The sequence below is a fragment of the Python bivittatus genome, unplaced genomic scaffold, assembly GCF_059951505.1.
Source record: "Python bivittatus isolate LINGU-HERP-01145 unplaced genomic scaffold, Pbiv_v1 ctg000020_np1212, whole genome shotgun sequence".
NCBI classification, from domain to species: Eukaryota; Metazoa; Chordata; class Lepidosauria; order Squamata; family Pythonidae; genus Python; species Python bivittatus.
The window spans coordinates 89887672-89914046 of record NW_028277030.1 but is presented as its reverse complement, the minus strand read 5'-3'; the positions used below and the strand labels follow the sequence as shown (position 1 = coordinate 89914046).

The 26375-nt window shown below is 37.8% G+C and overlaps 1 protein-coding gene across 2 annotated transcripts; it reads right to left on the bottom strand.

Moving 5' to 3' along the window:
* Nucleotides 1-1900: 1900 nt before the first annotated feature.
* Nucleotides 1901-20998, bottom strand: GPR137B (G protein-coupled receptor 137B). 2 transcript variants are annotated; one of them, XM_088143784.1, is made up of 7 exons: nt 20488-20898; nt 13650-13699; nt 12649-12871; nt 9994-10147; nt 8848-8972; nt 3418-3542; nt 1901-2606 (listed from the first exon to the last, which is right to left on the bottom strand). In XM_088143784.1, the coding sequence occupies exons 1-7, from the start codon at nt 20854-20856 to the stop codon at nt 2495-2497; spliced, it is 1158 nt and encodes a 385-aa protein (XP_087999910.1). In that variant the 5' UTR covers nt 20857-20898; the 3' UTR covers nt 1901-2494. The 2 variants fall into 2 exon arrangements, with proteins under 2 accessions (XP_087999910.1, XP_087999920.1); XM_088143794.1 differs by lacking the exon at nt 8848-8972 and having other exon boundaries at nt 9998-10147; nt 20488-20998.
* Nucleotides 20999-26375: the final 5377 nt, after the last annotated feature.

The window sequence follows — 26375 nt, the reverse complement described above, 5'->3', positions numbered from 1 at the left end:
TCTTCAGCAATAAATTTGCTCTGCAACAAATTTGCAGAGCACTTTGAGGTGCAGCTTGTTGCCCAGACATTTGTGGTTGTTTGTCCTGTTACTTGTCTTGCCCCTTTCATGGCTACTTTAAATTAGCTTCAAGGGATTAACTGGTGGGTCCAGGGTCTGGGGAAAGCTTCTTTGCATGAGGGCACGCCCCTGGCTTCCCTTAAGGAGGAGGTCACGATTTAACCCACCAGGAAAAGGCTTTCTTGGACCTGAGAGACTGTAATTGTCATCCAGTACTGAATACCTGGGCAAGTAGTTTAAGAGGGTAGAGGTAACTAACCACAAGTATTCCTGACTTTTGCAATGATTGTGAACTGCTTTGGGAATTTTAAAACAAATAATATATAAACACTTTTCATAAATAATAACATATTTAGATGTGCATGCACAGTACACGTGGTATGTGCACAAAGGTGTGTTTTGCTGGATGAGTCAATTTTGCAGATTGATTACAGGATGAGGGAAAGTAAGAAACAGGCTCTTAGCTGTTTTGAAAAAGAATAGTTAGATTGTAGTTCTTCCTTACAAATGAATGTCCAAACTGAAGAGACTTAGAAAGGTAGTGCTAAAGCTAAGTACGCCTGTAAGTAGCAATTTTATGTACACTTTTTAAGAGAAAAACTCAGGTAAGCAAGATCTGGCCATGAAAAGTTAGTACTGTAAACTCCAATTTAGTATATGTGCTGCTGAAGGGAGCACAACTGTAAACTCTACTTCCGAGCAGATTCTTCTCCCTCTTTTAAAGCTAGTAGCTTCCTTGTATAATCAAAGAAGCCAGGAATTTGAAATAAAAGGTGGACAGTCTTAGTGAGATAAAACAGTTCTTCCAATCTGTCTGTCTGTATAATGCCTGATCCTTTCCAGCAAAATTAAGTTTTGCAAAGCTTTGTACATACACACACAATTAGAGCACAATAGGGAATGTGTCACCTTCTAGATTTTGCTGGGCTGCAACTTCCAGGATCCCTCACCTTTGGCCGTTGGTATCCAGGGGTATTGGCACTGGTATTGCAGTAAGGTCTCCATGTCAGCCTTGTATTAGAGCAGTGTTCCTCAACCTTAGCGACTTTAAGATGTGTGGACTTCAACTCCCAGAATTCCCCATGCTGGCTGGGGAATTCTGGGAGTTGAAGTCCACACATCTTAAAGTCGCTAAGGTTGAGGAACACTGTATTAGAGGATTGTTTTGCTTAGTTCAGGAATTTATTTTTAAACATGTGTCTTTACTATATAACACAGAGACATACTACAATTATATCTACTCAAGGGAGGACAATACAGTATCCACCTTACTAAGCTGTCAGCCAAGCCATTTCCCACAATCTCATACATTTTCAATTGCTCTTTGCTAAAACTGCCTCTTTGATCAAATTCTGTTTACTACATCACAAAGTAGTAGATGAAGAATACTTGCACTATTAAAAAGACAGTATGTCTTCTGTAAAAGGTGGTTTCCTCGATTCCATCATGAGTTGAAAAGCATTTTTCCCAGCAGATATCAAAAAGTGTAGTTGTTTGTCTTAGCTATTATTATGAATTCCATTCTGCATGTTATAGAAAATCATCACTGTATAAAATTATAGCCTACTGGTTGTATTATTGGAATAGTAAAATGCAGATGAAGCTGAGATTATTAATTAAAAAATAAAGAGGATTTTATATCAGATGGTATTCAGATAACTGTTAATACTTACTCTCAGGAGCTATAGATAATTTGGGATAGGTTTCTATAGTTGGTTCACATTATTTCTCCAGTAAGGTATAAAACAATTGCATGTTTCAATCTTCCTAAATGATAAAGTATAAGCATAAACTCTTAAAGCTAGCTATGAAATTAATATAAGAAAACAAAAAATGTACATGTATCAAAGGCTAGTTCTGATGCCTCAAAATTTGTTTTTTATTTTGTATTTTTTATTCTCTATTCAAACTTGATGAAAGCTTGAATTTACTATTTCTTCAATAACGCTAGGATTTTATATAACAAAAAACCAAATTAGCTACTTCCCATTAATCACAATTCATTTGCCACTCATTCATGCATGATAAAGTGTATACAAAACTATTTTAATGACCAGTTTAATGACCATTTAATACATTTTAAATGGTTAAATTTGCATGTTAACATTGGTCAAAAGATCTTGTCAGCGTAGGTTTCACTGAGCATTATATTGTGTCATTAAATTAACATTTTAAACACTATCAGGTCTATACATATTCACATTAAAAATATTTGACAATTTTTTTCAAAATTTAGAGTTTTTCAAACAATTTTTCAAAACTAAATACTGAAAACAGATTTTTCTTTGCAGCTCAAATCTTTAAAATTCAAATATTTAACATTTATTATAAAAGGAGACTCAGTTCTTTTGTGCATAATTTAAGTATGTAAGTCTTTTCAAAGTAACTTCTTACTAAAGTTGAATAAAGGGGAGGGAGTATCATTGGTCTGTTGTTACACTGGGCTTGGTCGTTCAGACTCTGATATGAAATCATGCTGCAAGGATCCAACTTGAACCATGAAACTGTTATTTATATATCCCCAGTCATAGGATTCAGGAGAGAAGCTAGAAGACAAAAATAATGAACTTTGTAAAAATGTGAAAGTTAAAACAGTGTTTAGAGTTATGCAATTTTGTAAAGTTCTTTGGATGCACTTGACTACATACTAGGTTTTGAGGAACTGTGTAGACCTATTTGCTTCAGTCCTGTTCTTGGAATAAATTCCAAGTGCATCTGACTAGACATTTGCTGTGACTTGGCCTAAATTTTATACATAGCTGTTAATCCAGGTCACTAAGACTTCCACTTTAACAATCCTCAATTACATCCTGAAACTCAACTAGAGTAGAGTTTTCATTTATACATAAGGCATTTTGATTAAACAAAGAAGGAACAGTGTCAAAGGCAATTCTATTTATTGATGATATATGTTTGCAACATCCATGACCTATTAGGTTGGTTGTCTTCTCAGCTCTTTGTGTAGAATGATTCTAGTACTGTATAATTTATTGATGGAGAATGTCAAAAAACCCCTAAGATTTCCCTGTAACATACACAAACAAGGCTAAGGTTACATAGACCTGAGTAAAATATACTGTGTTATATATAATATGCTATGGTAATGGACTGTAAGGTATACATGATTATTGTGAACAAAATATTAGTTTGTGTCACAAGGATGTTCTCTAATTGTTTAACTGATTAGTCCACTCTTAATGGAATTTTTAAGAATGTGGTTGCAGTTTCACCTATTCATACTAGTCAAAACACTACATGCAGACTTTTTTTTTTTTTGCATTTTTCTAGGACCCTGAAGCCCATTGTGAAGTTCTGCCATTCTTTTATACATGATCTTTACACATATGTTTGCCCCACCTGCCATATATGCTGTGTGGTGATATGCTCCATGCCAAATCATCATCACTGTCATATCTGCGAGGATTGTCAAAGAAATAAGATCTTGGATTAAACGCATGAGTTGGTACTATTCCTGGATTTGTCTGGAGAAAAAAAGAAAAGTTATTTATAATTGCAGCTATTTGTTGTGGAGGTTTGTCCTTTGGTTTCTTTTAAAAAGAAAAATGTAGACACTTTGAATTATAGAGTTGGAATAGGCCATTTAGGCCAGGGTTTCTCAACCTCAGCCTCCCCATGCTGGCTGGGGAATTCTGGGAGTTCAAGTCCACCCATCTTGAAGTTGCTGAGGTAGAGGAAGCCTGATTTAGTCCACCAAGTCCAAGTTTATACTCCAGTGCTCAGTGCAGAAATCCAAATTGAAGCATCTTTGACAGATGGCTATTCTGTTTTCCTTTGAACATATTCAATGAAGGGGAGTCCACGACCACTCTGGATTATTGGTTCTATTGAACTGCTCTTACAATTAGGAAGTTTTCCCCCCCTAATATTCAGTTGAATTCTGCCTTTATGTAAGTTAAATCCATTATTTCATCCTGTACTCTGGATGACAGAGTACAGGCCTTGACCTTATATGTGACATCCTTTTTAGGTGTTTGAATAACACTATCATATCCCCACTTAGTGATTTTTTCTCAAGGCTAAGTATGCCCAGCTAACTCAATCTTTCTTCATACAACTTTATTTCTGGTCCCTTGTTTATCCTGGTTGCCCTTCTCTAAACATGGCTGTAGTTTTTCTGGATTTTTCTTCAAGTGTGGTACCTAGACCTGGATACAGAACTTGAGGTGGGGTCTTGCCAAAGGAGAATACAGTAGAACCATTAATTCCTGTGACTTGGAGTTTATACTTCTGTCAATGCAGAAGTATAAACCTAAAATTGCATTTCCCTTTTTTATAGGCATCTCACACAGCTGGCCTGCAATCAATTACTATTCCAAGATCTTTTTCACAAGTAGTGTTACCAAGCCTGTGCATCTAATTTTTGTTTCCTAAGTGATGATCTTTGCACTTGCCTTTGTTACATTTTATTCTGTTACTTTTAGCCTATAGTCTATCAAGATCATTTTGAATGGTGTATCTGTCTTCTGGTATATTAGCTATCCTGTGGACATATGTTTTATCTGCAGATTTAATATGCATTCCCTCTGGTTCTTCATCCAAGTACAGTAATTAGTAAAAATAATGAAGACTAGAGGACCCAGGACTGGTTCTTGTGGCATTCCTTTTGATAACTCTCAGCAATATGATAAGAAACCATTGAGTATACTCTGAATATAATTTTCAAGCCAGCCCACTTGCTGTCATGCCATCCACCAAACACCAAACTGCCTTACTAACCAGCATGACATGTGGGACTTTATGAAATATTTTGCTGATGTTAAGATATGTTAACAATCTATTACAGAAGTTACACAGTCAAAAGCAAGATCAGATTGGTCTGGCGAGATTATTGAGAAATCTGTGTTTATTTCTGATAACTATCACATTCTAATAGAAGAGAATATATATAGCTCAGGGTTGAACTGTGGAGTCCTTGGTGCTCTCTGAGCTTGGTTGTCTGCTTGCAGACATTTCATTACCCGACTAGGTAACATCAGCTGATAATGTTACCTAGTCGGTAATGAGACATCTGCAAGCAAACAACCAAGCTCAGAACACCAAGGACTCCCCACTATCATATTGTTTTAAGGTTGTAGCATATAATCCCTTTAAGATCTGATCTACAGTTGTCCTAGTATCAGTATCAGACTGACTAGTTCATAGTTTGCTGAATCTTTCTTTTTTCTTTTTGAAGGCAGGAAGAGGGAGATAAGGAACTCTTGCTATTCTGCAGAGTACTTTTAAGATCCAGCAGGATTTTTTAGCTATGTCTAAACAACTGCAAGTAGCAAAGGGTTTAAGGGTACTGTGCATTATGTTTTACACATAAATTATCAACTTTCCTTTCTGACACAGAATATATTTTACGTGAATATCTTTGGAAGGAGCCTTTCCAATTTTTTCTTAGCAATTCAATTCTTTTGACTGTTGAATTGCTCAAATAAAAATTTCTACCAGTCAGTTTGAGGAATAAATATTCTGTTTCTCAATGAATTTTGAAGCAAACAGTAAGTCACTTTCCCTTTCTCTACTATCACAAAAATCAAGATGTTTTAGTCTTTCCTTATCTCATTTGTCATCAGATCTATCAATCACCCGCTGTTTGAATTCTGATGCCCCAAACTGAATATAGAACTTCAAATAAAAATCCACAACAGTGATTAGATCATGCATAATATCAATAAAATACTTGTACTATACTCCAAAATTACATATAGCATTATATCTGTTCAGTGACATTGAGGTATATTGGTTAGTCTAAGAATATCTTGTATTGCTTTTAGATGAAACTTTTGACTCAATGTACCTTTAGCTCTCTTTAGAGTATGGTGAGGTTTTTGTTTTCAGATAAAACTTGGAAAGATTTATGGGAATGGCAAGTTTAGATGCAATAATGAAAAAAAAACAGATTTTCTTTTATGCAGATAATTACTATTCTGTTAAGCTACTACTCCCTCTGGTGGCTTACTGTCAGAGTATCTAATGTTGCTGGCAAGAAAACTGGAGAATTTTCTGTTGACAGCTGGTTTTCTTGTAGTAATAAAACACTGTATATTGAGGTTGTAAACAGATACATAATATCAACATATATTTATATATACATCCCTAATTTTTTTGTTTCTGACAAATCCTACAACTAAGATTGTGCCAGAGAGACTGTAGAAATAATATAAGGTAGTTAATTTCCAGGGAACAAGTTCACTAAGTGAGCAGGGAGAGCTAACAAAAGTTGGGAGTAGAGTTCAACTGGAGAAAGATACAAGGAAGAGATGTCAAAGAAACTATGCAGTGAACAATTGTATGCTCAGCTGTGAGAAGGAAAAAAATCTTTTGTATAGCTGCTAATTATAAAGAGTTTGCCTTGAGAATTGCTGATTATCCATTGTGGATGATTGAGTAATGCTTCCTGCTGAGTAAGCAGAGACTGATGAATATAAACAAACTAATGAACACAAGCTGAATGAATATAGAGGCTGATGAATATGAACAAGCAAACAAATGGAAAACTAATAGGAATTTTACAGAAGAGCTGTAAAAGAATTTTACAGTCCTTCTAACTGAAGCTGAAAATGAACAAAGTCTACTCCACAATTGACCAGCAATGCTTGTGACATGTTTGTATGCTTGCCAGAAAATAAAGTATACATATGCAGCAAATGCAAATTTACTACAGTGCTCAAGAAAAAAGTAGAGGATTAGAGCAGTGTTACTCCAACTCAGAAAAGATTAAATTTTCTTGGACCAAACAAGAGGCACTAAAGCAAGAATTGACATAGAAGGTGATATTCCAGAAGCAAGAGAATTGAAGGGGACCTTGCTGTGTGGACAACAGTGACACCCAGAAGTAAGACAGCAAGATGTTCTATGCTGTTAGAATTCAAGAAGATCTTTAAGGCCATCAGCAAGAAAGCTCTTAGCCTTCAATGGGAGACCATGATGAGCAACAGATGAGAGATAGGAGCACTTCAGAGCAGAGCAAATGGAACTGATACCTGCAAAAGGACAAAGAGGAGAATTGTAACAGTTGATGATTTGCTGTTACAAAGAACCAAAGGTAATGTGCACTAGATGGATCTGATGCCTTTTAAAATGTACTATTTTAGAGTCATAGAATCATAGGATTGGAGTCTTTCTAGTCCAACCCCAGATCTTCCAGAAGCACAGATTAGGAATGTAATGGTGCAGCTGCCAAACTCATCAAGCCCCTTCTTGCTCATTCATGTAGAAACAAACTATACTGCTATGAGTAACTCCAACTTCTTGGTCTGGTTCCCCCCCCCTTTTTATTACTGTTACAAATCTTGATACATTATATTATTTCAACACAGTGATGTTTATATAATACAAAGATTATTGACATTCTATTATTTAGATAACTTAGAGTATTGAAAATAGAAAACATATTCTATCAATATTAATTACAATTTATCAATATTACAAGCATTAGAATTATTTGGCTTTTTCATTCAAAGTTGAATATATCATTGAATAAAAACCCAGTGCAACTCACGTCATATACACACACATGCACACACATACATTAATGAAAGAAAAAAAATAGATGAACAGAGCAAATTTAACAAAAATTAAAATACCAAAAATTAGAAAAAGCGAGAAAAGGAAAAAAGAATTTTAAAAAATGGTCTTTGAAGAAGCTGAAGAACCTGGGAGTGCATGTTTTCACTCATTCTTCCAGTCCATTAAAGAGAACTAGAAAGGAAGAGAAGGCAGAAGAAGCCAGTGTACCAAAAGCTTAATGAAAATTTGAAAATAAAAAATAAATATGTAGAAGGTGCAAACAGAGACAGATCACCAAGGAAGATGTAATGTCGGCTGCCTAGATTTTAGAGCTGATATCAGAAAAGTTAAAGTAATGGTAGTGATGGATACTAACCACAACAAAAAAGACTTGTTCAGATATATTCAAAAAAAGAGAAAAGAAATAGTACATCAACTGCTTATTGAAGATGGCAAATGGTAACAACAAAGAAAATGAAGAATTATTCAACTCCCATTTTGGCTCACTTTTCTCTGAGAAGAGCATGTGTGCTTCCCTAGGCAATTGTGAAGAATTGATTGAAGGAACATGATTCTAGCTTGAGTTTGATAGAAACATTGGCAGGCAGGAAATATTTACTGACCTCTGAATGCATTCAAATCTCCAGTGCTAGGTAGATTGAATCTTATATTACTGCAGGAAGTTCCTGATGGTCTGGCCAAACTTCTGTCAATTATCTTTAAGAAATACCAGATGACTGGAAGAGAACAAATTTCCCTTCTTCAAAAAAGGGAAAAAGGAATACCCAGAGGACTACAGACCAATCTGTCTGATATTGATACCTAGTAAGATTCTGGAGTAAAAATGATTAACTACCTTGAAAACAATACTGTGATTATTGAAAATCAGCATAGATTTGTCAAGAACCAAACTTTTCAGACTACTTTATTTCTTCATTGGGTAACTTCTTTAATAAATTTGGATTCCAACAAAGCATGACATTCCAATAAGCAAGCTACTTGAATGCGGACCTGATGGCATGATTATTTAATATGGTTTGTTGTTTGTAGATTATTGCAAGTCACTAAGAGTCTATGGATTTCACAGTGTAGGAGTGATGCAATAAAAAAACATCTGAGAGGACCATTTAAAAATATGTCATGACTGCAGTGATATTTTAAAGCAAGTGAAAAAGTGCTCACTCAGATTTTACAGCAGATAAGTAATTTGAATTTAAGAGAGTCATTTGCTTTAAAATAAGTAAGTATTAAGACATAAGTGTAACTTACTAGGTCTTTTGTAGGGTTTCGAACACGGAAGAAAAACACCACTAAGGAAGTGGGGAGAAGTTCCCACACAAACAGGATTATTCCAAATACTACATACCCAGCATCACCCAGCTGGCATTTCAGATCTGCCTGTTGCAAAATTAAAGGGAAAACTGTTTAAAATGGTCAACTATTAAATGTCTGTAAGCAGATAGTGAGATAAAACCTTATCTCATCTGAAAAGCAATTTTATGAGACTTCTGCAGCTTCCAAATCAGGATACTTCCCAAATTTTCTTGGCCTAAATAAACTAATATGCATCTATCTGAACTACCAATACTTATCACTGAGACTTTTCTGACCAGCACATTCTTCCTGTTAGAATATTTTGATCAGTGGATGCTTCCTCAACTGTATCTATACTGCAACCTGTATTAGAGATATATACCTAAGCAGAAGGATACATTGTGAAAACGTAGCTTCAAAGTGTTGAACTGTAGCCTGAATCAATTATGGATAAACTGATCTAGTTCAGAATCAGTCAGATTGACTGATATGGGTAATCCACATGTGAATCGCTTGAAAGCACGTCAGATTTTAAAATGTATTTAAGAAATAATAGGATTAACCTTTTCCACTACACAATCCCCTTCCCCTTAAATGTTAGCCCAGAATAGGAAAGGTTCCCATTGGCTCGTCTGACATCCTATAAAATTTTCATCGCAAAGCTAAATTGAATGAAATTTGTAAAATTAAACATTCTCCTTGGCTAAAGTATTACTGGCATATAATACTCCATTAAGGCTACAGTAAGCTTATAATTTAAACTCTGCCCATTATGGTTTCCTTGAAGTAAATCCAACTTTTTGCAAATGGCAAAGTGCTCTTAGCTTCCCTGGTTTTAACATACTCTGGACTATGATTGTTCACAGTCATGTATACAAATTTCCTACAAACCTCCAGTGAAGATTCCGTTCTCACCTATTATGAAAATGATGTTGGTAGCCTTATAATCAAAATTTCATTCTTGACTTACGTAGTTAAAAGACCTTGAGCTGGTTAACTGCAAAGATCTGTGAGCATGGAGGAAGGTTGCTTACTTTTACACCATTAAGTACAGGTACCTGAACAAACACTTTATTGTCAGAAGAAATTGCTATACAGTACTTGCCTGATCAGACACATTGTACCAATCATAATCAAAAGAGTTCATTGCTTTGCTGGGAGAAAATGATAAAATAACCAGGTTGTAACAGGCTCTTGAGGAATACAGTAGTATAACAGTTGCTCCTATTGTTGTTAGCTGACATACTGATGATCCCTAGAGAAGAGATTAAAACACAGTTGAGTATACTTGTCTATTGATCACTGAAATGTCAAACTTCTAGCTTGAGGGGGAAAGTGTTGCCAATTCTCAAGTCACTTTGGACCATCCTAGATATTGTGCTTTGTAACTCTGATGGATTCTGAAAAGTGCTGATACCTTACAATGTATTTCCTTGCAATGGAGAAAGTCACGTTTTCTGGGGGGCGGGGCAGGACAGAGGGGAGAGAGCAAAGAATGATTGACTATTTAATGTATCACACTGGAAAAAAATTAATTGCACCATAGTGGAAGGACAGAAAGAAGTTAACATACTTCAGAAAAAATGTTTAAGATTTGCAAATAATTCAGAGTATGATAGTCTGCTTTTTGTAAAGCAGGAGGATACATTTGCTGGTATTAATTAATTTGCTAGTCAGGAATTACATAAGTTATTATGCATATCTGTTAGACACCAGGAAAATGTTCAGCGTCTGTTCTTTTAATGTAATTTATAAAATATAACAAATAATACTATCCAACAGGTAATCATTGCAGATGCAAAATCATATTCATAAAACAGTTGCAGTCACAGTAGAAGTACTAATAAGGTATGGATCAAGGCATAAAATAGCACTTTTCTAATAACAGGATACTACAATATGAAGGATAGGAAGATACAACTCCTTAAAGGGAAATTTATTTAATTAAAGACAACTAGCTCCTATATTATCACTGGATAGAAAAGTAACAATGAAGTTTCTAAAATAGAATTATCCAATGTTTGCTTCGAAAAGAAGTCAAGGAAAAAACAATAGCATTTTTGGTGTTAAAAGAGAGAGACCCTGATTCCATTCCAAGTAAGAATATAAGCAGTTCGCTTAATCAGATCAAAAACCTCTTTTGCCCACCTACTCTTTTATTAAATCCTCAATGATGGAAATGAGAAAGATAATCAGGTGGTCTCCAGTTTAGGAACAAGTTCCATTTCCAAGGTCTGTCCTTAAGTTGAATTTGTATGTAAGTAGTAATGTGTAATTAATTCAAACCATTGTGTATTTAACTTGAATTTTGCTACAATAGGCTCTGTTCTTAACTATGGGTCGTCCTTAAACTGGGTGTTCTTAACCCGGGGATCACCTGTACAGTCTTTGGTTAGTTGCTGAGTAGTGACAGATGGAAATGCATTATTGTTCCCAGATCCTAGACTGTGGCACTCCAGTCATCTGATTGGCCACTGTTAGATACAGGATGTTGAAAATGCTAGGTCATGGCATCTGAAATACTAGTATATGGTACCCACTGACAAAATTGCTAAAAGGTTGAGACATGTGCAAATTTCATAAGATCTGTGTCTTCTAGATTTGGGGCATTCTGAATGTTTAAAACATTTTTAACTTGAAAACTTTTCCTATCTTTTGCTTCCATAATATAATGAAAAATCATATGATGATGCCCCCAACTTTAAAAGGTGGCTGACTTCTGAACTAGGTCTTTGAACTGATTTAGCATGGCTCTTTTTAGTTCTTATTTTGAATGGATTTTATTTTGGTAGCTTTGATCACATTGCACTGATTTATTATGCTAGACAAATTGGTGACCTTTTTTTTCCAAGCAACTATTATACAATTGGTATAAAAACAGCAGTTTGTCAATATTATTGGATAAAGTGAAATATAGAATTCAAGGAGTCAATTTCCTGACTGTTATTCATGTGTGTATGTTGTTCAGCACAATCTGTACACATTTATAAAGAACTAATTTCCACTGTGTTCAAGTAGAACATATTCTCAAGCAAGTGTACATAGGGAAAAAACAGCTGTTCTTTCAGATTTTTTTTCCCCACTACATGTTGTATGTTGAATGTGTTTAAGTTTGTTTGAGGAATATTTGAAATAACATAGTGTGGTCCTGGAAGTTCCCATGCCAACTTGGAGAAAACCATTTTGAGAATGCTGTTTTATTCCCAACTGAACAAAGGAATTCTGATATTTTACAATAAAATGAAACTTAGAAGAAAAGAATACCTCATCATTTAACAACAGCTAACCTCACGTTTTTTCAGAGAACTAGATCATAGAACAAGGTTATTGGCATTGAAGCCCTTCTTGTTAAAGTTTAGGAAAGGGTTTATTTTACTCAGGAGTTTTAGAGGCTTTCAGAGTTGATTACATGGAACCCATAATTGATTGATTTCGAACTGATTTTTCCATGTGCATGTGTGTCTTCAAGTCAGTCTGGACCCCTGGCAACTACATGGACAGGTCCATGCAGTTTTCTTGGCAACATTTACAGAAGTGGTTTGCTATTGCCTTTAAACTGATTACAAGCATCGATTTTATAAGTTTGTAAATAAATAAAATAAGCCATCAGTTGGATTCACTTGCATTAATCTTGACTAGACACTGAAGAAAAACCCTTCCATTCTTGAACAAGCTACCATTCACTTATCTTCATTGGAATTATTTCCCCAGACTAAACAAAAATACAAAAAATCAAAAAGCTAAGATGTACTTTACCTTGGATTCCAAGTAAATATTTGCTAAGGTCATTTTGGAAATCTTGTAGAGACAAACGGAGAGTGAGATGGCACAGAGTACAAACAGAGTGTCATTTATAGCAACCCTGACCAATACAATTATCCTCCTTTCTGAATTCTCTAATCTCACAAGCACAGCACACGTTAAATTCACCAGCAGGAAAAGCAGACTGACCACAAAAGACACCAGGTAGAGAGGTAGCCTAAACAAGGAGAGAGAAAATAGTATTAATTTTGCAATTTTTTTTTTTTTTGCAAATGTTTAATACAATACTAAAGCACATCTTCCATCTGTGTTGGGATTTCAAGTTGCTTGAAGAAGGCTTTGTGCTGCTCAGTTTTTCCCAGAAATGCATAATATGCTCTCCGTTATAAAATTTTCCCATCCTTGAGCTTTCAAGACTACATTGGACTGTATCTTGTCCTCTCTAAAATCTTGTCCTCTCTTAAATGAACCCAATTAAAGCACAACTGTAGCTGAACCTTAACTAAATTTTCTCAGGGAATTATTAAAAATTAAATATAACATTAATTATTAAAAGTAATTATTAAGCTTTCTCAGTCATAGTGCCTATCATATGGAACAGACTCCCCTCAAGATTTGGAGGGCTCAAACCCTCCTGGCCTTCCTAAAGACTGAAGACCTGACCGGGCCAATACGTTAGTAAGCCCAACATAGATGTAGTTGTGTTTTGAGTTTGTTATGATGCCCAGCTATTGTATTATGGGTATTTTAACTTGGTTTATATTTGTGTTTTGAGGTTTTATTATGCATTTTATGGGGATTGTTGTTAGCTGCCCAGGGTTATGCACTTAAGATGGACAGCCACGTAAATTCTCTAAATAAATCAATAAAAGTAATTATTACTTCTCAGAAATACATGGACATGGTTTTCATTCCTAGAAGTACATTAAAACATGTCCCAATAATATATAGTTGCTTTTTTCCCCCCTTCATTCATGGTGGAAATGTATTTTTACCTGTATTTAAGTAACTCTGGTGAGTATTTAGATTTAGCTTTGAAAATCACCTGTAAGAAAATGAGACTGTGTTATTAAACATGCAATGAATAGTAGAGCTGGCACTCTCTTGTACTGCGAGTTCATTATATTTCAGGTGGATGATTTGGCCACATGCATAATAAAACCATTGTGCAGCTCCTATACTCTTGCTTTCAGGTTTGCAAATAGCCAGTTTGCTATATGGCCACAAAATTGTATTTGCCAGTGTGCTTCCAGGAACTATACATTTTATCCTAAACAAGAAACCTACAGAAGCAAAAGTAGCTTTGCATACAATCAGAGAAACCAAGCAAAAAGAGTAACCATGATCATCCATTAAAGGGTAGGTTCTTCTGAAAGAAAGCAATTCTGCAGTGCTCATGCCCTCACCCATCTACTAGTCCTGTTGTGCTCAATGGGAAACAGATGTTCCAAGCCTGCTTATGCTCCAAGATTAAAATAGGTAAGACTGTCTCAGGCTGAGCTCAACTTGTAGGGACTGCTTGGATACAGCCATGCAGTTTTCTTGGTATTGTTTGCCACTGCCTTCTGCTGGAATGCTTTTCAACTTTCCAGTCTAGCCTACCGCCCTGGGATTACTTAATGATCTCCTGGACTAGGTGCTGTCCCATGCTGCGATCAGGTAAATGATTAACGAGGAAAAGTAGGCTCACGTGTGTCAGGAAAGCATCAATGCTTGCTTTCATGATTGTCACCAACCCTTCCTGACTACTGCTTGTGACTCTCCTATCTTTATCTTTTGGCTGGAAGTTTTTTTATTAGAGGAGATTCTGTTAGTCATAGGCAGATAGTTGCTCCATTGCTCAGCTCTTTTTAAACAAAGAAAGTATTCCACACTGCTTTCCTTAAAAAAAACAAAACCAAAGGCATCTTAACTTTTTTCCAGAGTTGCATTAGATAACAGAGCAAAAGTAGGAACAGGGCATATTCAGACTACTCATGTATACAACTTTGGTTCTGCAAGAAGTAATACAGCAGTATATCTTAATTATTTGCCATGTGCAATTTGCAGAGATCTGTTCTCAGAAGCTGCAGTTTCCCTTCCACATACCTCTGTAGTGTAAGCTTCCTCAAACTGGGCTCATTTCAGATTTGTAGCCTTCAGTTACTAGAATTCTCAGCCATGATTGAGGAAGTTTTGGAGTTAAAGTCTACATATCTTGAGGCTACTTAGATCTGTCACATATTTCAGTGAATAGACAATTGCTCATAATTACTAATAATGCTTAATAAGAACATTCAGATTGTTATACCTTTGAAGAAGGAGAACACTTTTTCTCAGAATTTTCCTTCAGTATCTTTGAACGCTAACCCTGGAGCGGCACCCTCCAGTTAGTAAAAGAACTAAATCATTCCAAGTTCCCAACTTAACTAAGAATCAAACAAAGAGAAGTCACAAATGGTCAGTTTCTTTTTAACATAAAATGTTGGGCCATTAAATGTTGGGCCAATGTATACAATCAGTTTACTTGGCTTGGAGAGTTCTGATCCACTTTTATGGCATGGGGGCTCTACTCAACCCATCTCCAGTATACTATTTTCCCTGAATATCCCCTTCCCTTCCCCTGTTGTTTTTAAGATGGTTCTTTGGGGAAAGTGTGGCTTCTACAGCTACCATGCACAATTTATTGTTGAGCACTTCTACCCCGCCAACAGTTTCAGAAACAGTCTGAAGATGAGCCGTGATTGTCTTCACTTCTGCTGATGGATGGCTGAGAACAAGAAGTAAAAATCCCAGCCCTGCCCTGCTGCATGTCTTGCGGTAACAAAAATCCCCACCCTCTCACTCCACACAACAGGGAGCTGATGCTGCTGAGTTGTAGGATGAAAGCAAACTGAAATGGCAGTAACGGGAGCTACAGTTACAGTACTATAGGTGGTAAAACATATGTAACCTTTCAAATAACTCCTCTTCCTCCTCCATTCACAATGCACAAGTTTCATAACAAAGTGGTATTATTCCTTGCCACATGCCCAAGAAACAGCAATTCCTTTTCCCTTAAATACCACCATCATAAGTGTATCTCACATAAAAGGGGTTCCTGAGACAGCCTAGCTAGCTTAATTTACCAGGAACCTAAACCTTGTGGATGTTTTATCAACTCATTACATCTCTACCCAATAACCGCTTGAAGGCTGTTCACCAAACAGAGGCATTTCTAGATATGGAGGAACAAATCCAAAAGGTGGACATTCAAACTGGCCTATCAGTCCCATGGGTGACCTGATTTTCCAGAAGATTCTTTTAGTATCAGTTTAGCGTAAGACTGAGTCATAGGAAAAGTCAGCCTGAGATGGGATATACTGTATAGTCATGTAAATTTGGTTTAGCGATGTCTAGAAACATTCTTTATCCACAGATAGAGCCTAGCAAGGATAGGGAGTCATAAATAGTAATTCTGGAATGTATAAGATCCCTTGCAGCCATGAAAAAAACATTTGTTCCAAATAAAAGACCCTTTAAAAGGGACTAGCATATTCTGCATCTTTCTCTAATCTAAATATATTCTGTTCCATTTCCTCCTAATCTTTTCCTAATGTATCATATGTTCCAATTCAGTAACCGTACAATATTTTTGTTATCCTCTAAATCTCTATTTGTTCCTACTAACCTAAAAATGGAGATTAAACTAGAATTAACAACTCCCAGGAAACTACTAGTAACTCTGCAGAGGAAACTCCTTGTCTTCAAAAGTCATATGCTTAAGGATGATGAGAGTTGTAGTTCCACACAGCTAGGGATCATGAAACTGGGAGTGCTTCTGTACTTTATATTTATGATACAATTTCTATATGCTGTACTCGAGCAAGAAAAAATTAACCATGCACAGTTGCACACACCCAGCAATGCATACGATTAGGACTCTTAGCCTCAAGATGCCAGCACATGAATGGCATACATCAGAGTTAAATGAGACATGATGTGTATAACACTGCACAAATTATTATTTTTGGCTGCACATTTCATGTTCAAATCAGGCTTACTTGGACAGTTTTATCTGGATGCTTTAAAGATAAGATAAAAACACAGAATGACATTCATACATAAACACACAGGGAACTGAGGGATTTAATAAAACAGTATCCATTTAAAGGTAGAAACATCCTCAAATTAATCTTAACTGATCGACACATTCATGCAGTTTTCCTGGCAACAGTCCAGAAGTGGGTTGCCATTGCTTTCTTCCAGGGTGTTTTTTTAATTTCTCAGTCTAGCCTACACCCCGATATTCCCTGCTGATCTCCTATCCAAGTATTAATTAGGCTTAACCCTGCTTAACTTTCCAGCCCAGACACTTGGTAAGATGGTTTTCATAGATGAAACAAGTGTTTACACGCTTCACTTTAGACTTAGACTATTTACAGCTTAGACAAATCTCTCTTATTTTTACCAGTGCCAAGTGAATTCTGGAACACTTTGGCTTGGTGGTCTCTCCTGACCCTTCTCCTAGTATCCTATCCAGCATTCAGACTCACTAGAATTCTTTCATGGTTTACCAGCTCTAAAGTTCTAAGAACTCCGAATAATTAAATCTCAGTAGAACCTGTCCATGCGAGCCAGTCTGGTGCAGTGGTTAAGGTACCAGGCTAGAAACCAGGAGACAGTGAGTTCTATACCCGCCTTAGGCATGAGGCCAGCTGGGTGACCTTGGGCCAGTTACACTCTCTCAGCCTTAGGAAGGAGGCAAACCACTTCTGAAAACTTGTCAAGAATACTGCAGACTCATTCAGGCAGTTGCCAAGAGTCAAGATTGACTCAAAAGGACAAAAAAAAAAAAAAATTACACATAGAACAAATACAAAGCAATCCATGCTATAAAATTTGTAACAGATCAGATAACCGAAATCCTGGTATAGGTGGAAAAAACATGTATGTTAATGTATCTCAGGTTAAATTCTATTCCTAAAACAGAATACATGCACACATAGTTATGAATATGGAAGTGAACTGAGCCAGTGTTTTGAAAAGACAGGTTTATGTTTTCTCAGTATTTCATTTGAGAGGGACTTGAAAGAGAATGCTTATGATTCAGAGTAGATCTACATTATATATAATACACATGGGACTCTTTAATATACCACCCACTTTGTCAGCCTAATACAGTAGTTGAGTGGGATTCAAAAGGAGTAGGATTCAGCCTTCCACTGCTTTTTTCCTACAACTTCTTCCTCCTAGGCTCTGCCCCATCATGGCTCAAAATCTAAAAATAAACCCAGCTGAGATAAATAGTCATAGAGGCAAAGACTGCAAGAAAGAGTTGAAAGGCAAGAAAATATTAAACCATCCTTTCTTCTTTCATTCCTTCCTTCCTGCAAAATGCACTCCCATTACCATTATCTCAATAGGTTGTAGCCCTTGACCAACCTTCTCTGGGCACAGAGGCTAAGCAGAGTCAGTCCTAGTTACTACTAGAATGGAAGACTATGAGGGCAGCCCAGAGCTGTAGGCTAGAATGGGAAGTTGAAAAGCATTGTGAAAGAATGGAAAGGCAACCTAATTCCAATATCATTGCCAAGAAAAGTACATAAATGTGACCATAAAGTCACAGGAATCAAGCATGACTAAAATTCCAACACATTTTAAACGGGTATAAGAATTATGGGACTTGAAATGCAACACATCAGGAGTACCACATTGGGAAAGTCTGTCCTAACAGGTTGAAAGAGAGACTAACCTCTTTTTCTGCCAAGTGAATTTAACTATTTGTTAATTATTCATCTTTCTTGGCATAATTCCAGTGATTCTCCTATGCATTTCTTCTGTCATGTTAATGAACAGTGTGTTTATAGAGGGAGTTCTTAGCAGTTCTGCAAGTCTTTCTTAAGTTTTGTTAACATTTAGTAACTTGCTTACACCAAACAGACTGGGTTTAAGGCACACTGAGGCAGAACCTGTCTTTTTATTTGGATGAAAGTTGCCTCTGGACTAAGAGTGTGTTCCTCTCCTCCCTTTCACACTTGTCCATGCATGTCTGATGTGACAATGTAGATGTAATTTTTAAAGGGGTATTCTGTGGCAACATGCAGACTTACAAGCCAAACTTGTCGCCTGATGTTTATCTGAAACTGTTGACTGTAGTAAGTAGAGTGCAATCTTAAACATGTTTACAAATGTGTTTCTCTGAATCAATTCCCATTATATTCAGTGGCAATTATTCCCAGTGAAATAACTATGCACAGAACAGCAGTCTGTGAATGACTTAGTACTACAGATTTTGGAATTATTCTACCTTAACTCTTGTCACTTATTCTCTAAACAGTAGTTAAACTATTTGTTAGTGCAATGTGTGAACCTGGCCATATTCTTTCAATTTAGCCTCTTTCTTACAATCAGAATGTGCCAAAGCCTACACTAGTTTCTGTATGTTACTTCTGCAAGTCCCTGTTTTCAGTACAGTAGTAATAAAACTTTATCCCATTTTCACCTAATGAAAGACTGGTATATTTGCTAATATTATAGCATTTTTAATGAGTGATTCTGGTCCATCTTCACAATCACAGTAAAAGTTACAAATCATTATAATACGAAGTACTGAAGCCAAAACTTCAATCAACCTACAGTTTATCTGGGAAAAACAACACTGAAGTCAGTGGGGTCTTCTTTGTTGGCATCCATTCATGGCAAGAGAAGATTATTGCATTCATACACAACATTTACCTAGAACTTTTAAACCTTGGTTTGTTGAAAATCCATAGTGGCTTGGTTTGTTGATAATGTTAGGGCATAATTTGGCCTGAATTTTATGCCATGCCAGAACAAGATAAACATGGTTTATCATTATGTGCAGCCCTGGCTCTTCATCACAGTTTCTCTGTGATTTCCAGAAAGAAAAAGTTATTTAACATGTCTCCCATATTTCACCCTTCCCTTCCCCACTTCCTATTTTTAAAATAATGTTCTGCTCAACTTCTTTAAAATTTCAGTGATGCTAACGTCTTCCTTGCTCCTGTTTCTATAAAAAGAAAAATCTCAGCCAAGCCCACTTACTACTAAAAACTAAATTTCTCAGGGACATTCCTTAACATTTATTTAATGCATTTCAAAAATTAAAAGTGTGTAATATACATTTCTTTCAGAAATTCTTTCAGCTATTCACACAACACTGCAAAACAGGGTTGCTGTTTGTCCAGAAATGGCCTCTCTCTGAGCATGTTAATACCTGAAGGAGCCTTAAGAATAGTGTGAGACTTCCTATCTCCCTGATCCCATTTTAAAATGTTGCACCCATACCAGTGTTCAGGAAAGATTTCCCTTGCATGTACTGTCATCAGTATTCACGTAACAAGAAAATAAAATTAAAGACACCACTACATAATACTCCACTTGTGAACCGTGTGATTTTTGATGAGGAAGAGGAAGGAGTTATTCCTAAATGGATAAACAAAGCTTGATGGAAATCTTGCATCAAACTAAGTGGTCAGAGACAGGTAATCTCTGCATATCTTGGACCTATCATATTCTTTCTCCCCTTCTTAAACGCCACTGAGATTCCAATTCCCTGCTGTATTATATTGTGAAACCTTGCCAAAAAAAAAAAAAAAAATCAGCTGCTCTGTCCAATTGGCTGAGTCAGAACTTTTTTGGTTGTTGCTACGGTCTCTGTCTAACAACCAGGGCTCCCCCTCCAAATGTCAGCTTTTACGGGCCGGTAACTCCGCAGCTTCGGTAAATGGCGGTTCCACCGGCATATCAGCCCGCCTGACATTCCCTAAAGGAAAAGGTGCGCCAGTCCGGCCGCGCTCCCACCGACCCGAGCGCAGGGACGGCCGCCTCTCTCTCCTTTCCCCCCCTTACCTGGGTGAAGTAAAGGTTCATCAGCGTCAGGGTGAAAAACTGGAGGCACACAGGGAAGCAATAGAGGAGCCAAAAGGCGAAGGGGCTGAGAGAATTTGCGGTGACAAAGTCCTTGAAGTAAAAGGAGAAGAGCACCGTCCGAAGAGAAGCCCAGAGCAGGCACAGAAATAAAAATACCGTCTGATAGCTAAGCCTCTTGTGCCGGTAGTGCAGGACCAGCCAGAGCTGGATGTAAATGAACAGGAAGAGGAGCGAATAAAAGACGGTGTAGGCAACGGTGAGACCCAGCTTCACGTACGGAGGCACAGCCGGGCTCAGAGTGGGCAAGAGGCTGCCGTTCCTCAGCGCGTCCCACTCCAGGGCCTCCATCTGCGCCCGGGATTCTGGCGGTCACAGCTCGCGCTTAACTTTGCCAGTGGTGGCCCCTGCCGCCGCCGCCGCCGCCGCCGCCTTTCATCTTCGTCTGGAGAGGAACCGAGCGAACGAAAACAACCCGCACTTCCTCTTTGGCAGCGCACTGGCGGCTGGAAGCACATGATCTCGGGGCAGAGGGATTCATTGGAGTGGCCTCCGTCAGCAGTTGGCCAAGGAGCAGCGCGGACGAAACTCCTGTTTGGGGTGCCCCCTCCCCTGGCCCTTGGGCAGGGCAGGGGTCCTCTCCTCTGCCCTCCCCAGTTTTCAGCACGGCTTTGTTCTTGAGCAAGGGCCCTCCTGAATGAGACCTTGCAGCACATTCCAAAACAGTCCGAGATGCCACACTATATTTTTATTTGGCAGTCTTCTTATACATTTCATAAAATCCTCCTCCTCCATTGTGTTTTCTTTTTCTCCCGGGGATGCTAACTGTTCTGAACAGGAAAATGGATGGCTTGTCTTGTCCATACTGAAGTTCCACCTAAGGAAATACAGGGCCTGGATTTAATAACTTTTTGGAATCCTTTGCTTACAGTGAGTATCATTTCATTGCAGAAAATAATATGTTTTTCAAATAAAAATACCAACTTGAGCATTATAGTTGTGCATATTCTCAGCTTGTCAATCCCTGACTATAATGTATTCCTAGATATGTAATTTGGGGGCTCCTTTGACTTTGGGTCCCTCAATTTGACATCAAGGTTGAACTCTAACTGCATCACTGAATTTGGCCCTAACAGTGGGTGTTGGATGTTGGAGAAGTCTGGCAGGCAAAGTAATTTTCTGTCTTCAAAAGCCTCTATCAAACCCAGCCAAAATCTCAAGGAGGAATCTGTTCTTTATCAGAACTGCCAGGAACTTCAGTGTAGAGATCTCACTCATGTTATGACAAACCTGGAGGTTATGTTGTATTTGTCAGCTGGATATGGGGGAAATTCACAGTATGGAATAAGAGTCTGCATATGAGGTGAGGCCTGGGGAATCTCCTGAGAACCAATGTGGCTGTCCTACATGAACAGATCCCATCATATAGAGGGTGAAATTATGCCCCTGTGTTCCCCAACCTTTGAGTTTTCAGTCCCATGCCTTGAGTGGAGGCATGCTACAGCTGGAGGGATGACTAAAACAGTCATCTACCCCTATTCTTTTTTGTTATCTTTAAAGCAAACAAAACAGAATAGTGGTGGATCAAAGATTTTTCCAAGCAAGAATGGAAAGAAATATCTAAAAACAAGAGCAAGTGTATCAGAGATAAAGGTGAATGTGTTAACTTTAAACAGATTAGTGACTCCTTCTTTTATATTATCTACTTTTAGTGGTAGAATTTTGTTTGAGTATGGTAGAGCTCCCAGAGGAATCTAGTTTTTAGAAATAAGCTTACTTATAAACAAGAAATGAAGAAGCAAAAACAGAATAGATATTCTCTTTTAGTCCCATTAATTTTTAAATAATATTAAGAACTAGTGGATGAAATTTTAGTGGCAGTGGGTTAACTAGCATATTCAGGGAAATCCAAAAGTATGTTTTAAATTGTACTTTTATCTTCATAGAGTTTCTGTAAAGATAAAACATAAAGCAGGGATGGGAATGCAGCTGTCAGAAGATCCCTGGAGGAAGAATTTTATTTGTTTGGCTGTTATTTATTTATTTTTAATTTGAATTACTTTTAATCTGATTTACCATAGAATACTAGGACATGTTACAAGGGGCATAAAAAGCAAACAATGTCTTACTATTGTATATAAAGCAATAAAATGTCCAAATAAATGTAAGTCAAAATAACAAAACAGCAAATCAATAAAGCTAGCCTAACAGTTTAGAATGCCAGGACAAATAAGGAAATTCTCACCTTATTTATTTTTTAATTTATTCATCAAATTTATATGGCCACCCATCTCACGAAAGAGTGACTCTGGGTAGCATACAATAAAACTATAAAACAGTAATATATAAAAAACAATTATAATCCAGAAAATTTTAAAAATCACAATTAAAGGTCTCAGAGAAGGCAACAGATGTCAACAACAATGGAGTCACCTCAGTACCTCTCTGGTCCCATGAGGCCCCCAGGTCTGATGGCGTAACCAGGTTTTGAGGGATTTCAGGAAAATCAACAGGGATGGAGCCAGCCCCACTTCGGGGGAGAGGATATTCCATAAGGTGGGTGCCCAAGCAGAAAAGCACACCTCCTGGGTCCTGCCAAGTATAGCTCTCTAGCAGACAGGACCCATATGCTTCTTGCTTCTTCTGCTGGATCTGATGGGATGGGCAGATGTAATTGGGGAGAAGCGGTCCCTCAAATAACCTGGCCCCATGCCATGAGGGGCTTTAAAGTTCAAAACCAGCACCTTGAATTAAACTCAGAAGCAAACTGGCAACCAGTGCAGCTTGCGGAGCAGAGGTGTAACGTGCTGTTCTAGAAGCACACATAACAGCCCACGCCACTGCATTTTGCACCAGCTGAAGCTTTCAGATACTCTTCAAGGGCAGCCCCATGTAGAGCACATTACAGTAGTCCAATCAGGAGATGACTAGGGCATGAGTGACCATGAGCAGAGCCTCCCGATCTAGGAACAGGCACAACTGGCACACAACACAAAGTTGTGCAAAGGCCCTCCTAGTCATGACTGCCACCTGCTCTTTGAGCAGGACTCACAAGCCCAGGAGGACCCCCAGGTTGTGCACTGGGTCTGTTTGGGGCAGGGCAACCCCATCCAGCACCACAATGGCATAGTCCTAGAAGTGGCAGGCCCCAAAACCCAAAGCCACTCAGTCTTGCCAGGATTCAGCTGAAGCCTGTTGTTCTCCATCCAGATCCTCACAGCCTCCAGACACTGAGATAAAATGTCCATGGTATTGCTTAATTTGCCAGGGGCAGAGATGTATAATTGAGTAATGTAAGCATACTGATGATACCTCACCCCATGGCAACAGATGAGCTCACCCAGTGGCCTCATGTAGATGTTGAATAGGAGCAGAGACAGCAGCGAACCTTGTGGCACCCCACCCAGTAGGGGCCGAGGGCAGGATCTCTCCCTCCCCCGCCCCCGCACTGACTCGAATTGACCCTGGAGAAAGACACCAGAGCAATAGTATTTCTGCCATTCAAACTTTATTGGTAAAAATGTTCTAGCAATGAGTCATCCTAGAGAAATCATTTTGTCCTTTACCACAAGCCAGGCTGCTTTTGGAGACTGGTGGGAACTTTGGGAATGTTAAGAGGTTGTCATGGATGTTTGAACAAAATGCCTACTGTGGAAAGAGCTTGTTTGTTCATGAAATAGCTGCAACAGTGGGCATGGCCAGCAAACGGTTGTGATTGCTTCCTATCACATCCCCTCTGCAGGTGCTTAGTCCCCTCTGGTTTGATTGATTATGTGCCATCAAGTCAGTGTTGACTGTTAACAACCACATAGATAGACCTTCAAAATGACCTATTCCCAACCTGGCCCACCTCTGCCATAATCTAGTCCATCCACCTTGCTATTGGTTATCTTTCCCAGCATTATGGACTTCTCAAGGGAAATCTTGAGCTGGGCTTTTGCATAATGTGTCCAAAATATGACAGTCTGAGCATGGACACTATGGCCTATATCTTTTTCCTGGGCACTTTCAAATGAATCATTGGGTTTCCCATCATTTTTATATTTTAAGAGGCATAATATTTTGAAATAAAGATTAAGGTAGAAGCTCATATTATGTAATAGTCAAGCTTCCAATGTATTACAATTGTTAAATATTTTTTTTAAAAAATAATAAAGTCAGGTGGGGCCAGAAACCGCAGGACACCATTTTACCTTTATCAAGCCTATACAAAAATGTCTACCTTGTTTGTAATGATGAACCACAGAATGTTCATTCTGAAAGTCTTACAATATGGACACATTGTTGAAAGAATATTTGCTTAGACAGATGTATCTACTTTAAGTATATGGGACCCAAGCCATTTTGAAGATAAGTATTATCACCTTGTATTGGGCCAGGAAACAAACAGGGAGATGATAAAGTGATTCAGTGGCTATTACTAGACTGGACCAGGAGGACCCAAGTTCAAGTCTCCTATTCAACCAGAAGTTCACAGGATGAGTTTGAGACAGTCCAATCTCTCTGACCAATCTTTTTTCTTGGGTTGTTATGTGGGTAAAATGAGGTGGGGAACTCCCCCCCCCCATGCATGTTCATAAAAGAAAGGTAGGATAAAAATAAAGTTTCTACCATAATGTGAGCCTTGCCATGTCCAACAATATAAATACAATATATAGTCTATCCCGTACAGCCACTTCACCAAAATGCCACTGCTGGTGGGATCAAAAGTCACTGAGATACCAAAATACAAGCCACCTATTAGACCCCTTAGCTTGCTGTTAAAAAGCAAGGCAGATAAGAGTAAAGCATAAAGTATAAAGAGTAATGTATACTGGTGAATGTCTGAGCTCCTGTGAACAAGATATCAATGCTTTACACCAGAACAACTGAAACTGGACTAGATAATGCTGTGTGCATCTTCACAGAGATTGCAGAATAGGAGTGATTTCACCCTTAAAGTATTTTGGAAAATTGTCACAACAGTCTTCCGAGGTCTTTCCAGCTTTTTCCATTATAATCCAATTGTAAAATCCTGGGTGTATCAAATATTTTTAACATTTTGACCCCAAGTCCAAGATATCTCAGTATTTTCTTTTTATTACTTAAACTAAGCCAAAGTTTAACTGCAGTTCATTAATTTAACCACAACTCACTAAGGTTACACAATACTGTATGCTAAGTAACAAATTTATATATCACAAGCATGAATCACATTATGTTGCATTAGTGAAAAAAGAAAATCCCTACTGGCTCAGAATCCTTGTGACTAAAATGACTGCTTCTCATTTTCAGTTCAATTGTTTTTATCTAATGTATGTCTTTGTATAGCACCTCTTATGCCATGTATTAGCTGGGTTTTTCTCAATTTGGGAGAACTACATAAATTTAGAGGTGAAATTATGTTTCTGAAGTTACACAATATGTTCCTGAAGTTAGTGTAAATATTAACATCTCTTGACCTATGGTCACATGACATATAACCACAAATTAGCCAAGTGTGTTGTGAACTCACCCAGTGTAAACAGTTTTTCATTTAGTGTGCTATATAAGCCTAGAAAGTTGAGTTAATTGAATAAACCATAGCTAGGTTAACAGTGGGTAAGTTCATCATATGAACTCAGCCTTATCATCAGCCAGTTAGTTCTAAATAGCAGCCCAGAACCTCTAAGTATGTGGGGCTGACTTCAGTTTTCCAATGGCATGTCTGCTGTCAGAAACAGAGCAGTAACCTGGCTGACAGGAACCAACCCCTGAGACCTGTAAACTGCTGTGACAAGATGGAAACCAACCTGTAATCACGGAAATACCATTTACTTTTGCTCCAATATTTCTTATTTTATGTGTGTGTGTCAGGGGAGTCCTGGTTGACTTGAGCTAGAGGCTGGGAG

Excerpts from the sequence above, each read along its gene's own strand:
- GPR137B (XM_088143784.1), bottom strand. The coding sequence starts at position 20,856 with ATGGAGGCCCTGGAGTGGGACGCGCTGAGGAACGGCAGCCTCTTGCCC. Across the intron at positions 3,543-8,847 it reads GAAACCCTACAAAAGACCTA|ACAAATCCAGGAATAGTACC; the intron begins GTAAGTTACACT and ends TTTTTTCTCCAG. Across the intron at positions 2,607-3,417 it reads CCACACAGCATATATGGCAG|CTTCTCTCCTGAATCCTATG; the intron begins GTGGGGCAAACA and ends TTTGTCTTCTAG.